This window comes from Micropterus dolomieu, linkage group LG08, assembly GCF_021292245.1.
Source record: "Micropterus dolomieu isolate WLL.071019.BEF.003 ecotype Adirondacks linkage group LG08, ASM2129224v1, whole genome shotgun sequence".
In the NCBI taxonomy this organism is placed as follows: domain Eukaryota; kingdom Metazoa; phylum Chordata; class Actinopteri; order Centrarchiformes; family Centrarchidae; genus Micropterus; species Micropterus dolomieu.
In genome coordinates this window covers 27196264-27211218 of record NC_060157.1, presented here as the reverse complement: position 1 = coordinate 27211218, position 14955 = coordinate 27196264, and the positions used below count along the sequence as shown (strand labels likewise).

General features: G+C 41.0%; 1 protein-coding gene across 2 annotated transcripts in view; it reads right to left on the bottom strand.

Moving 5' to 3' along the window:
* Positions 1 to 14955, bottom strand: part of nphp4 (nephronophthisis 4) — a 178182-nt gene that overhangs the window by 128630 nt on the left and 34597 nt on the right. For both annotated transcript variants that reach the window (XM_046056486.1, XM_046056485.1), the window contains exon 4: positions 13458 to 13593. In XM_046056486.1, coding sequence (XP_045912442.1) covers positions 13458 to 13593 — 136 coding nt within the window. The remainder of the gene's footprint in view (positions 1 to 13457; positions 13594 to 14955) is intronic.

Below are 14955 nucleotides of genomic sequence, written 5' to 3'. Positions count from 1 at the left end.
CACATTTGCTCGTCAATCACTCGCTACGCAAACACATTGCACTGCAGTTAAAATACCCGACTGTGCTGCTCTTATAACAGCACCTGTCACGTAGATGTCCTTTGATGAATGAGGAGAGGAAGCTAGCTTTATCTCACCAGTGTTGTAGTGTGTGTGTTTTGAGCGCGTGTGTGTCATGTCTGAGGGCAAAGTTTGGTTTTTCAGCAAGATTGAATGAGTAGAGAGCTTCATTTTGACCTGAAAAGAGGATGTTTTGGGAATTGGGTGAGAAGTTATGGATTTGTGTTTAGACTTTCGAGAAAAAGAGGCATCATTTCAAGAAATACATCTAAGCAATCAAGAAAAATTGTAAATGACTGAGTGAAATCTTAGTAGCAGCGGTCATGATTCAGTAGCGGTGATGCGCCGAATATAGGGGAACCATGTCTCTGTAATGTGCACATCAACATTACCTTATTAATTAACATTTAGATAAAGGATTTGTGAGATCTGTAAATCAAAAAAATAAATAAACGCAGCTTTTAATAGTTGAGCACATTAACAGTCCAAACCTTGTCAGTGAACAATGAGGGCAACCCCCACCTCCCCAACAAAATAATCGTTCCATAATTGCAATCGAGGTAAAATGTTCGATTAATCGTGATTTTGATTGTACGTCAGATCGTCCAGCCCTAGGTTCAAGGCACTTCCGCATTTGGTTCACTTTTCAGACCCAGAGGGTCCACGTCTTGGTTTTAAATGAGAATCATGCAAGTCTAGGCTGAAGCTCCTCTACATTTAAAGCAGGGCCTCTGAGATCAACATGGCAACCATTAGATGTAGAAACATCATCGCCACTGCCTCTCTGGCTGCCAGGGCAATGCATTCGTCTGGAGAAGGATAGCACTGCTGACAGGCACTGACAGGGTAAGACTCACTCTGGGCCTATCGCAAGGGGAGACTGATGCACTTCTCAGTGGGGGGAAAGCTGACATTCATTTTAATTAGGCAGGCGAAATATTGTCTCTGCGGCATGTAGCCTCCCTTGCCTTATCCTCATCGTCTTTTCTCGTTGCAAGACAGGAAAAGGGGCCTCCAGGGAGGAATGACCTCCAGAATAGGCCACAAATCAGTTAAATATATCACTTCCAAATCCCGATGACATTACTGTGGTTAAGATGTTTGATTAACATTTAATTAACATTTGTATGACATTTCAGATCAGAAGCAAACAAAAAAAATTACTGGTTTCTTTGAGGATTAGGTCCACACCAGTGGGAGGATTCGGTGTTCACATGTCATGTAATGCAAGCAGTCGAGGAAACTAAGGGAGGGGTTCATACGTTCACGGGATAGTGTCATTGTAAAGGAGGCAATTTAATGAGCATGTGATTGGGGAGAGCATCACAAGATGCTTTTCATTCAGCAAACATCATTAAAGCCTGCGCGCACACACACACACAAACAAACTGCACACAGCAACACACAAACAGCCACTTAAGGGAAGTCACAGGAAAAACACACAACAATCTATACAGCATGTACCTGTCGGTGAGCCAATTAAAATCCAAACAAGAGTCTCTGTGGCACAGAGGAGAAGCTGTACACCAACACCTTTAATAAACCCAGCCGCTAGCTATGTCACTGCTTTCTGCTCCACATACTGTTATCTTCCAACCACTGGTAGTGACAAAGCAAGGAATAAATAAATAATTAAGAGAGTGATATCTGTTATCTTGGAAAGCTTGTCTAACCCCAAACACAATGCATGCTCGTACAAGATTATTCACCACAATTAGTAAGCCACTGGCCAAGGCATAGCAATGTCTATGTAGTAGATTCAGTATTTACGATAGAAGGAGTAGCTTAGTATTTATTGTTTCATTTAAATCTAGTTTTACCTCTACACCCTTTTTAAATATTATATACAAAATCATTCCAGATGTTCTAATTAACACATTAAACTGTGTGAGTGACTTCACCTGTTACAGAGACAGTTACAGAGAACTGCAACGCTGACAGCACAGCGGGCTTGTCAAGCTTTGGATGTCTCCACAGTGTGCATGGGGGTGTAGCAAGAGCAATACTTTGTATAAAAGAGATGTGGATTTTGTGTTTTTTTTTACCCTCTCCAACACCAAAAATCGCTGAGTAAAAAAAGTAAAGAATGGATGAACAATTATATTTTCCTGCCGTGTTTTTCTCCTTAGCATGTCCGCATTACTAGGTTAGTACCCATCATTACTTCTTAGCTGAGGAGCATTTCATACTACATTATTGTGGGGTTAAAAAAATCCACAATGTAGTGGGAGTGTAGGCTAAAGTAAGGAGCTCTGTCATGTATGTAGCCATCAAGTGCATATTTGTGCTTTAACTTTATTAATCACTGCTTCAGTTGTCATTTCACCCAAAAACTTGACGGTTGTTGGCTAAATATGAGAGGCCTGCTTTTGATCACTACTGTCTCAAGCAGTTGCTTATCAATGAATGAGTGAAAAACTGAACCAAGTTCCTGACATGAACAAATGAGGCCAGACAAAAACCACTGAGAGGGGTTAGGGTTGGAATTACTGGTATGGCTAAAATGATAAATTCCCTATTAATATACATTTCCACAGCACTAACACAGTAACAAAGTCACATACTACTCACCACTCAACTCAGCTTCTTTGAGTTTTGACTTTAATTAAATCCAATCCCAATCAATCGAGTTAAACAAAGGTCCGAGCCACTTAAAAAAAACAAACAAAAAAAAAACAAATCAATGACAAAATAAGCGTCATTCATGAAATGTTAAGTTGCGTGTAAGCACCAACTATAACACTGGTAGGATCCAAAACTTTTTCCAAAATATCACGTAGCTAACAACGAAATCTACAAGTGATTAAACCTTCATACAGGTTTATGAAGAGTATAGGCTATTAAATAACTAAAACACAATTGCAATTACAAAAATATCCCATTAAGAGATAGTATTACTATCATTATAGTCAGTGCTTGAAGCGGGCCCGGAACCTCCACTTTTTACTCTTTGGCGTACCAGGACATTTTCTTGCATACCAGGACTTCTCCCAAGCTGCCGGTACTCTCCTCTGCCCTCTCCATATCAGGTTCTCTGGCGCTATGTTATGCTCACCTGTTCCATTCTCGCCTGCCTGCTAATCTCCGTCTGCGGAGAGAGACGAGGGAGAAGAGAAGCTCGAGTGCCGTTCAAGCAGCCGTCTGCTGAATGTAGCTCGTCAATGTCACAGCCTGGATGGGGCGGGACATTTAAAGGTATTGACAGATAGGTGTCATTTACACTGGGGACGCTGGGGACATGTCAGAATCAAAATGTCTCCATCACTTTTTGAAAGCTTCTGTTAAAAATGTTCTGAAAAACAGCTTGGAACAAGAAATGTTGAATAACAAATGAAACAATGCACAATAGGAAAACATGCAAGCAACTGAAATATAGAAGAAACAAATGTGCATTGTTCAAAAGCTGATTACTGAATTATATTCCATTATATTTTTATATTTTGTCACCTGTCACCTTAATTTTGTTTCCCTTCATATAAATAAAATACATTTTTTCCCACTTCAAGCACTGATTATATACTGATTATAGTTCCAAAATAGTGTGGTCAGCATTACAGCCTGGTGATTTGACTGACGTCATTGCATTGATAAAATGCTTTCCAGCACTAATCCAATATATTGCCACATGGCTGACCTTGATGCCCTATATCTGTAGCAGAATGTAGTCAAATACCCTCCCCATGAGTTCTGTATCCACTCATCAGTCTCAGTTATTAGGAAATGATTGTCTGTCACCCCACTGACAGCCGTCAGGTGTTCTTGGTTTGTAATTTTAAATTAAATCAAAGACAAGACATTCATGAATGCTGCTCAATGTAATCTGTGGGTGACCACCACAACTGACCTGATGGCAAGATGATGACAATGTTTTCATTGAACAAGAATGTTGCTTTATATCGCATATGGGAAATGGGCATGCTGCCAAATTCAGTCCAAGGGCAAAAAATTGAATATGTTTAAAGGTCATCAATTAATGGTTACATATTATTCCTCAGACGCTCAGTGTGAGTTGAGTGTGCCACTCACCAAGCACAGTCAGGGTCAAAGGTGACACAACATGAACATATGATGCTTGTGACACATTATTACTACGCTGGTTCAGTTACTCAAAGGAGAACCTATTTCAGTACATGACACATATCACAACTGTCAACATCCTTCTTCAGCTACCAAAGTTTGCTGTCGTGTAACAGCTTGGGAGAGTTGCTAATTACTGTTCCGAGGATGTGATTCACGTCTGACAGTCTCTCAGAAGTGTAACATGGTTAGTGAGAGGATGAAACCAAATATCTCCTCTCTACATGTCCACCGCCTCTCGTCTGCTTATCAATCTATCTGCTTTGCTTCCATTCTTCTGAGGCTGTAACCTATGAACGGTCACTCATTCCCTGTGTCAGTGATTTGGATGACTACAGCTTATACGCCTCCTGACAAATTCTTTCCTGGCAAAAGGACAAAGCCGAGCGGGCCAGCCTCCGTTTCCCCTGGACCGGCCCCTCCATTAGTGACGAGCTAGTGCTTGTCAGCAGAGGAAGGCAGACAACAACGAGTCTGATCGTCTTGCATTAAGCCATACGCAACTGTATTACACGGTTCAATTGATGAGACAGCGATCGTCAAGCAGGAGCAGACCAGAGATGTCTCAGATGAAGTTACGGCTCGGCTAAATTGGTGCTGACAGACCACAATTAGGATAGCCATCGCTGCCTCACGTCAGCTGTCAGTGACCCAAGTATTCTCACAGTGAGTTAATCATGTACTGGGGAAGGCGTCCATTTACACTTTTGAGTGGACAACTGAACGCTTGATGTACTATGAGGGATACAATTTTTTCACTTCCCAAATAGACGAGTATGGTAAGGACCTGAAAGAAGAGCGATAAAATGCTGAAATTATTTGTATTTGCTCTTATCACTGCTCTTTTGACCTGTATGAAAGATGGATCACTTCTGCACTGTTGGTAAATGGACAGGGACATACTGGAATTCAACAATCAACTAATTATTGGATTGGTTTACAACAAATACAAAAAAAAATGAAAGCTGCAAGTAGCGTTGGGTGGGCCCACGCACTTGAAGTTCGTCGGTGTGTGAGGCAGCTGCGTTTCAGATTCTGGAGCTCTGCCGGTGCCGCTGTGAATTTGCTACACGCTTTGGACGCTGCATGAAGGTGTTATACGTCACTTCCTGTGTCCCCTTTGTGGTGCTCTAGAGCACTTGGCGATACGACTATAAATGAATATTGGTGTGTAGATGTGTTCTGGGCGGGACAGTTATCAAGCACGTAAAGTTTTCAAACCTCGCAAATTTTGCAACATGGCTTCATCAATGTGTTAAGGGTTTTCTGGGACAGTTTGATATGGCCGACCTGCTAGGTGTAGTACATTGCAGCATAAAATGTGTCATTTCTTGTTGCCAGCAGGTGGCGGTATGACAGAGATGTGAGCATGTAGACTGAAGTTACAACAACTTCCTGTTTCATGGCGACTCATCGATTTTGGACGCCGCGCCACGGGCACATCGTTCCATGAAAACTCACTCTTTGCGCAACTTTTAATTGTCAATGGGTTTAGACTGCACAGCACAAATCTGAAGTCTGTTGAACTAAATCCCTAGGAGGAGTTTGTTAAAGTATGGAGTGCTTAAATCATACAGAAATTACCATAAAATTCAAAATGGCCGACTTCCTGTTGGGTTTAGGGCAAAGAGGCTTTTTGGTACATCTGGACATGATACATGTGCCACGGAAATTTCATACACGTAGGTGAAATTTTGTCTGGGCTGCTCTGTAGGGGGCACTAATGAGCCATTTTGTCATGAACATGCGCGAAACCCATAAAATACGAAATTTTTCACCGCGTCTGAATTACGTGCAAAGTTTGGTGAGTTTTCAAGTATGTTTAGGCCCCCAAAATTGAGGTTACTGAAAAAGAAACAAACAAAAAAAACCTCGCACAGTTTGTTCTCGACCTTGACGTGATAACAGGTGGTTGTATATTGTGGAGGGCGGGCAGGGTTGTAAACCCTCTCTCAGTTCAAGGATGTTCTCTGGCATCGGATGTGAATGGCCTTGTTTTTTACTCAGCTGTTCACAAACTAGTGGGGCCTGATACGTAAAACTCTAAATAAATCAAACTGTCTACACACAAAGACAGAAACATGCATACACATTCCTTTTATCAGATGTATAAAGCCTTGCACATGCATGGTTCTGTTTTATGTATGTAATTTATTGTAGAACTGGGCGCACATTCACAAGCCTGTTCTCCACTCCTACAGTAAGCCTTAAGTGCTTGTAGACGCACCATTAATTGCCTCTTTGCAGATCAGTACTTGTGCCTGCTCCTCTACTCTTTCAGTGAAAATAACAGCAAAGGAAGTGGTGCAATTTCTCGTTGAAGTTCTCCAGCAATTTCAGAGCAGCTGTAATTATGCATGACCATGTGCTGTATCTGTAAACCATCACTGGCATTCATCATCATCATCATCATCAAACATCAGAAAGGCAGAAAGTGACTTAGGTTATAGTGCTCATATCACAACAGAATTCAATGAAGGGTCGAATGAAACATAAAATTATGCCTCAAATGTAAAAAATAATCATACAAAAGCCATTAATGTGCCTTTAATTGATTTACAGAGCACTGTGTGAACTCCAAAAATAAAAATAAAATAAGCAACCTAGTCTACACAGGAAAAATTAAAGGGCACCATACCTCACAGTGTTCGTTAAATCCCTTATAGGCTACCTGTAGCTAACTGTATGTGGATATTGTCATGTCCAATTAATACCATGTTTCATACCACAAATCAATACAGTACATAAACAAGAAATTACAGTAATAATATGGTAGGAGACGTAGGGAAATAAGGCTACCATCATCTTAATATTTAGAGGCACCAGAATCACTGAGTATAATAGTGAGTGGAGCCACTAATTGCAACTCTCGAAGATCCTTTCACCCTGCCTTTCTTTCTCGTCCACAGCTTCCCCGAGTTTCTTCTTCAATAGGCAGCAGAGTGATGTGGATAAGTGTGGCTGGAGTGGACACAGGAGGACGGAGTTCCTGGGTGAAGCCTATCAAGGCATAAGCACTGAGAGGTATGGCGGGTAATAAAATGAGCCATTGATGAGTGACGGAATAAAGACAAAGAATTAAATACCAAAACAGCAAAAGAAAGCAAGACTACAGGAAACGGACATGATGTATTTAACTGAAAGAAAAGCTGACTCTTAGAAGTTCGTAGACCCCAGACACCCTCTGAGAACAGCCTATCAGACAAATTCCCAGTTCCTCTCCCGAGCCTCCTTAATTTAAATTGTTATCTCCATGCCTTGGACTGCTGCTAAGGCATGAAAGAAGTCCGCTCAAAGGCTCTGAGAGAGAGACAGAATATGACAAAGAGAGACAAGACAAAAAAGAGCAACCCAATCATAACTAAAATCAAAAATACCAAAGAGGACAAATGACGACAGCATGATTTTCTTTCTTCATAACCAAAGGCAATGAGGGCAATGCAATTTTGTAAAAGGAGGCCATCCTCGTTCTTTGTCTTGCAGTGAGAAGCAGACTGGCTTTTCAACACAGCAAGGAAGAGACATGTAGGCAGTCTCAGAGCACCAATTGATTGCCTCTGGATTGCAGCGGTTATGTTTTAGGAGAGAAGGGATTTCAACAAAATTGTTTTACTGTTTTCACCCACCTTAGCCCCCTCAGAATACATCAAAAGACATAATTCTATTTAATCAGAGGAAAGAACAACAGTAAGGCAGAGTACCTCCATCCATCCAAGCACAGCCCTATAGCAGAGGAGGCTCCCTCAAGTTGCACTACACAGCACCATCTAGTGGAAATGCATACAGTTAGAGGCAGAGAAACACGGGGGATAGAAAACAGCTTTAGTACTTCATTATAAGGGACTCCCAAAGAGAGCATCAAGGTATCTATATGTCACTCATGGATAAATGCACCACCCACACTGAGGCAGTGTTTCAGGCATTTGTTTGAGCCCACTGCCATCAGACACAACAAAGCCATTTGTACAATTACTGAATCCTATAAGGTTATTCTGAAAAGGCATGTTGTTATGTGGTACTATGCATCATTCCTATACAACTGTATACTGTTCTGTTATCTATCTATCTGTATACATCTCCGTAATTTAGATTTATGGTGTATTTCTACTTATTTTTCCTTTACTCTGTGGAACCTTTTCTACGTCTTCATCTGGTCTGTTTTTTGCGCTGCTGCAACACCCAATGTTCCCATCTAGAATCGATAAAGTGTTATCTTATCTTCAATACCATAAATCAACATAAGAAGAAGACATGAGAAGAAGTACTTTATTAATCCCGCAAGGGGAAATTCAGTGTTTTTTCACACGTAAGAATCCAGCTGTATAACACAAGGCAAGCGTATACAGACACTGCTGTCAATAGCCATATTCAAAGTACTGACATGTTTTGTTTATGGCCTCAGAGAGTATATCAAGGTCGAAGATCAAAGCCTCTGGTGCATTTCCAAGAATTTAACTGCAATTAAACTGCACTGGTCTATATTCCATTCAACGCAACTTGATTTGAGTTTTGCAGGTTTAAGTACTGCTATAGTTCCATAAGGGCCTGAAAAGGGAGGCTATGGGACACAAAGCTCCACATTCACATTAAGTGGTGTCAAGTGCTGTATCACTGCAGGGACATGTATACTGTACCATCACACTCTTCTTAGTAGAGGCTGAACTTTTTGCAGTCAAATGATAATACATTAGCCTTTTGGTTAGGTGAGATTTAGGGCGTCATGACTGTTGCCTACTTAAAGGAGGGAGCACGTATCAAACCCTTATCAGTCAACATTCAAGACAGATCTGGCACCGGATTAGAATTCACAAGTAACATATGCACACAAACACACACGCGCTCCACTCCCACACAGGCAGAAATTACTCCACCTGCTAAATATCTCTCACCTCATCAAACAGTCATGCCAGAGAAGACGAAGGTGGTGAAGCAGAGTGTGGTAGGAGATCTTTTTTTGTCACCCACACAACAGTTTTTGCCTAGCTATTCTGGGAAGGTTTCTCAACTTCAGTGAAGTTTTTTCATTAAAACCAACGCAAGTTTATCCCATTGGGAGCGTGATTGTTTTCAATATGTACTTCAGGTTTATAACTTCCTACCCCGCTATGACAACAGCTTATATTTTTTCACCATCAAAGGCAGACACTTTGAAAACATGTCCAACTTTGTGATGTAGCAGACAACATGTCGTGCAACCTTGTTCCTTTCGAGTATATATCAGCAGATTGCCACTGTGAAGGCCAAGACTCTATGTATAGTCGTAGGTAATTTCCAAACCAACCAGTGCGCTAGCAGCATTGCACCGAGGATTGCAATTTCAGTTGGACGACCGGTCAGTCAGTCAGACTTTGGTCATCCCTTTACATTTAATCTTGTGCCATCAGCAGGTTGTCATTTTGTGGCTCGACAACTGTTTGATGGATTGCTGTTAAATGTGGTACAGACATCAGTGTCCTCCTCAGGAACTGGATCCCCTAACTTTTCATCTAGCGCCATCATCAGTTCTAAATATATACGTTACTACTTTGTTTGTGACCAAACAGAGGCAGAATTAATGAGATTCCCACCAACCTCAGCTGCTCACAGGTCACTATCATGGGCTGCAGATTCTTCATCTTGTTTTCCTTTATTGATTATTTGATTTTTTTTTTTTTCATTTGAGTAAAATAAACCAACACCGCCCCAATGAGGACTTCTGTCGAGAAACTAGGTATGTAGGACATTGTTGGCAAAACATATGAGGCTAATTGAATAATTCTCAATGTGTGTGGCTCCCTATAAGCAGTGTTTACTGCACCCTTCAGTATAAGCAGTTCCTCAGTTGTGAAAATTATAGCCTTTGGTGTTAATTCAGATCCTGGTATGGTAACATCAGGATATGTTTTTCTTCATAAAAGGCTGAACAGTAAAGCAGTTACATGGTATACCGCATGCAACAAAGACGATGGAAATTATGAGCTACTCCCCACTAGAGCTGAGATATGGAAAAAGCTTGTTCTGTAGAAACTGTTGTTATTTTCCATGAAAAATATCTATTATGTGTCAACAAGTCTGTAGACTAATCATTCTCATCCATGGTTTTAAAAAAAAAAAAAAAGGGTGGAGGGTGGGGGGCTGTCCATTTACTACAGACTGATAGGCTGTCAAGTGGTTGCAAAGGTAAGAATGGGTGAATTAATACATAAATGCAAATGTACCGCCGCACTCCGATGACCGAGTGGCTGCTTGTTTTTCTGCTGCTTTTAATTGGTGATCTGGTGACCCCTCCTTGTATAAAGTACACACAGTAACACAATGAGAGCCCAGCCTTGGTGTGCATTAAGTTTTGAAGGCTCACCCACACATATAATTACCACAGTCTTTCTGCGGTTTTCCATGCCATGAGCGGTTGTTAAGTGGTGCGGCTTGAATTTAGAAATGACTTCCCTGGGGATGTGTTGACTGTGTTGGACTGTAACAGGTTGTCAGCTTCAGGTCTGTGTAATTCATAGACCACTTACAAAATTTATGGACATACGCTGCAGATATTTAAAAATCACAGAAATATTACAGAAATATTGTTTTGAAAAGCTTTTGACAAGCCTCTGAAAAACAGTTTACATCAAAACTTGTTTGTACTGTATCCTGAGATGCTCTACAGAAATTATGTAATGTAAAGTCAATCTTCATCTTACCAATATCAACCAATTTAGCACTGAACAACAGTTGACAATTATTCATTTCGATTGAAGTCTAATATCTGTCCATTACATCAATAAATCAACATAATGGGTCAGTGAACTTTGAATGACAGGCAGCCCAAAACACTGATTACTGCCAACTATTGCAGACAGCTGCAAAGTGAAGATAGATAATGTCTAAAATCTAGTAATTTTATGTGCATAGACACCAACGGAAACTTGATATGTCTGAAACATAGAGACCCAAAGACATCCTCTGTCTAGCTTGTGTCTAGTATTGAACCTCAATTAATTTTGAGTATTGACCAAAATGTATCTGCAACAACCAATGGTGTAACAAGTAAGTCAGAGACAGACTTTCACCTTTGTAAGGCTGGCCCCGCTTTGCTGTGGTCCAGCCAAAAACTAATAGCAGTATTACACTGTAGATCAAAAACAAAGAGCACAAATCTCAGAAACCTGAAACAGCATTTTTAAATTCCTGCATTTCCCAAAAGGTCTGAAAAATTGTCTCTATTAGGGCTGAAAGATTTGGGGAAAAAATCTAATTGCAATTTTTCTGCCAGATATTGCGATTACAATTCGATTTGAGATTTATTTAATGAAGTTATGCCAAAGTTCAATATTCACTGCCAGTCTATCTTTGACAGAAGCCATGTCAAGCAGCACAGAGCCGATCAACCAGGCAGGAAGTCAGACACAGAACAGCATAGAGAATCCGGTTGATTTTCAAAATAAAACACCTTTTGCAGACTCCCGATCATACATCAACAATGAACACAGTTAAAACAGGAAAAAAGAAACAATTTAACTATGTAGCTTACTTAACCATAGTAGAAACACAAAAAATCTGAACAAGTCAGCAAAATCAGACAGGCATAACGCTTTTATTCTGAAATGCTCCGTGTAGATATGTAAAGTTAGCCTGCACGGAACGGAACTGGCTCATAGAGAGCGGTGATCCGTAGATGAAGCACACAAAATGAAAACGTGTAGGCCAAACACTCTGCTGCTGAAACACTTCAGTGTGAGTTGATGCCGAACAAAACTGCGGAGCCGCTGCCTGTGTAGGTTCGGCTGCCGCAATTATCCCACATTTTCCTCTAGTTTCGTTTGTTGTTGTAAGATATACACACCCTGTGCCCACTCTGATTGGTAAGTAGGACCATAACAGGAGGCGTATGGAGCTTGTGGTTGACGAGCAGATGACAACGGAATGAATCTGTAACTGCATGACTGTTTAAAACGGTTAGTTAATCGCGTTCTTTCAAATCGCAATTTCAATTTGAAAACAATTAATCGTTCAGCCCTAGTCCCTATGCAATCTGCATTTCAGCAATGGCAGAAGTGATTGTACTGTATGCAGTAAGTTTTTTATGCCTCCGTTCCAGTGTCAGCAGTAGCTGTGGCCAGAGGAATTATGTTTCGGTTTATCCATACATCCATCTCATTAGTTGTAAAGGGTCAAGGTCACTGTGACCTCAAAATGACATTGGCCATAACTCAAGAATTGATGATTATGACATTGTTTCACACAGATGGTTAACAAGATGAAGTGATGACAATTTTAAAGAAAAGGTCAAAGGTCAACTTCTCTATGCTCATCACGTCCTAATGTCTTTTTTTGGCCATTATTCAACACCATAACTCAGGAACATATTCCATGAAGAAGGTAGTAAAAACAAAAAAAGGACAAATTAAGTCCATAACGCGGGGCAGGCTACACGCTACGCTGCTGAAACGTCTGAGACTCTTCCAGTGGAACTTGATGCCTGGCAGAGGATGGAACAAAACCGCGGTGCAGTTGTAACGCAGTCAGTGGACTGAGAGTGATAAGCTGAGACTTCTTGAGTTAAAGGTTCCCTGTGGAGTTTTTGAGCTCTAGCGCTATAGAGCTATTTTTTTTTTACGAGTGGGTCTCCATTTTGTTTATCTCGTGCACGAAGATGCAAATGCGTGCACAAACTCAAGCAGTTGAAGCGACACACAGTCCTGCAAATGGTTTCATGCTATTTCATTGATTCTACTGGTGGTGGCGATACACCGACATATGCTGCAATGTGTCAGCAAAGGCAGGGAAGAAGACGACCGCGAGTTCAAAAATATAGATATAGAAAATAATGCAGGACTTACTTAAAAACGTAATATTTAAAAACTGGGCTTTGCAAATGTTTCTGATGAGGGAAATGCATTTAACACTTTTTTTGGAGCTCAAGGATGACACAAAATGTGTTTTGATGAGTGAAATTGCAACTCTCAAACTGCAAAATCTGAGAGGTTGTGGAGTTTCAGTGTAAGAAACAAAATTTAGGCATGAACATACATGTGAATGAACCCTGAAGAAGAAGCAAGCTGCCAGCTCGGGGTCAAACCATCATGAATGGGTTTGTTTTCCCTCACTTCCATCTTTCTATACTTCTTTCAGTCTTGTTTGTTGTCTTGAGAAAGGTTGTGAGAGAACAAGGGACAGGATGAAAAGAGCATAGGGTGAGTGTGAAGGTCTCTTGTTATGTCTATTATTGAAAAGGCCTGTTCAGAGTGAGGTCATTCTGGTTTGTCCTCATTTCATCAAGAGGTTGACTTCAGGCTAGGACCGGGGTTTAGGATTAACATTAGATAAGGTTTGTGCATCCCTCTTACCATCGTCTCTCGACCAATTGGAGCAGAGAAGACCCACTCCAGCTGGAAGACGATTGCCACAGCTCGATGATTGGTCAGCCTGAGCTCCAAGCTGCTGCGAAGGCCCAGCGTCTGAGGGAGGGATGATGTTGCTGCGCTGTGGAGAGAGCAAAGGGACATACACACACGAAGTGAAGGTGTGAAGGTTGTGTAAAGAGAGAGAGAGGCAAGGAAAGAAGCTACGATAGGACACACATAAAGATTATTTGTGACTTGGGTTCCTAAAAGCTGTTACTGACAAAAATGACAAAGCCTCACTATAATTAATAGCTTTATTTCTTTTGGTAGTTTTATTTTTTTTAATTATACGGAAACAAAATCAATGTGTTGGAAGGATTTACACTCGCTTGCTGAATGTTCCCTGGCAAGCACTGGCCTCCTGTGTAAGCAGTGGAACAGCACTCTTGGTATTCGTCATTCACAGTTTGCATACACCATAGGCGGGAGCATACTGTGGAGCTCTGGCGTGTCACGAGGTGGGGCCGAGCGCCGTTTCTTTTTTTCGCTTCATGGACTCCCTGGAGAATGGAATAGGCGAGCACTTCACATTTGTATTTTTTTTCTCTCTTTCTCTGCTGTCTGGAAGAACCAGGCAGAACACAAACAAGACAGACTGGCAGCTTTCACTGGCAGCACCCAAAAAAGGGCAAACTAATTACTGCCTAGACTTGTGTTATCATACTAAACCACTTTAACCCAACTCCTTCAAAGAAAACAGAAAAGGGCAGAACATATAATGTTTGCCATTATTTGGACAATAATGGCAATTATTGTTATTCATATAATGCAGTAATTGAGCACAGATTGTTGGTTAGCATGTGATTGTGCTGATTATGCATTTGCATGTATTTGTACGCATTCTCATACTTATAAGACGCCCATACAATCATCCACATAATCACCACTTCAGCAAGTGTCTCATTTGAAGTAGCAAACACAATACATTTTGATTCAGTTACACAGTGGAAAAAGGGAATCATTTCTCACTCTCTGTGTGTGTCATCTGCTTACTTCCATATGTGATAAGTACAACAGGTACAAGGCTTTAGTGCTTAATTCATTCTCAGGTTTTCAGCATAACCAACAAAAGTATTTGGCAACATCCAGTTCAAGAAGCTGACATAGATAAGTTGGTCCCTCAGACGAGAATCTAGATCTAGAAATCATCTGGGAAAGAACTTCGCCTAAGGGCCAATCCCATTTCACCCCTTGCCCCTACCCCTTGTTTTTGAGTAAAACAACTCCACTATGCCGTCCTCTGATGGTAACGTTATAGGTAAATGCTCCATATTTGTATAGCGCCTTTCTAGTCTTTTTCGACCACTCAAAGCGCTTTTACACTACATCTGCATTCACCATTCACAGACATTCATTCACTGAGCCTAAGTGCTCAAACAGAAACTTACATTCACACACATTCATACACTGGTGGAACTGCCGCCAGGGGCAGTTCGGGGTT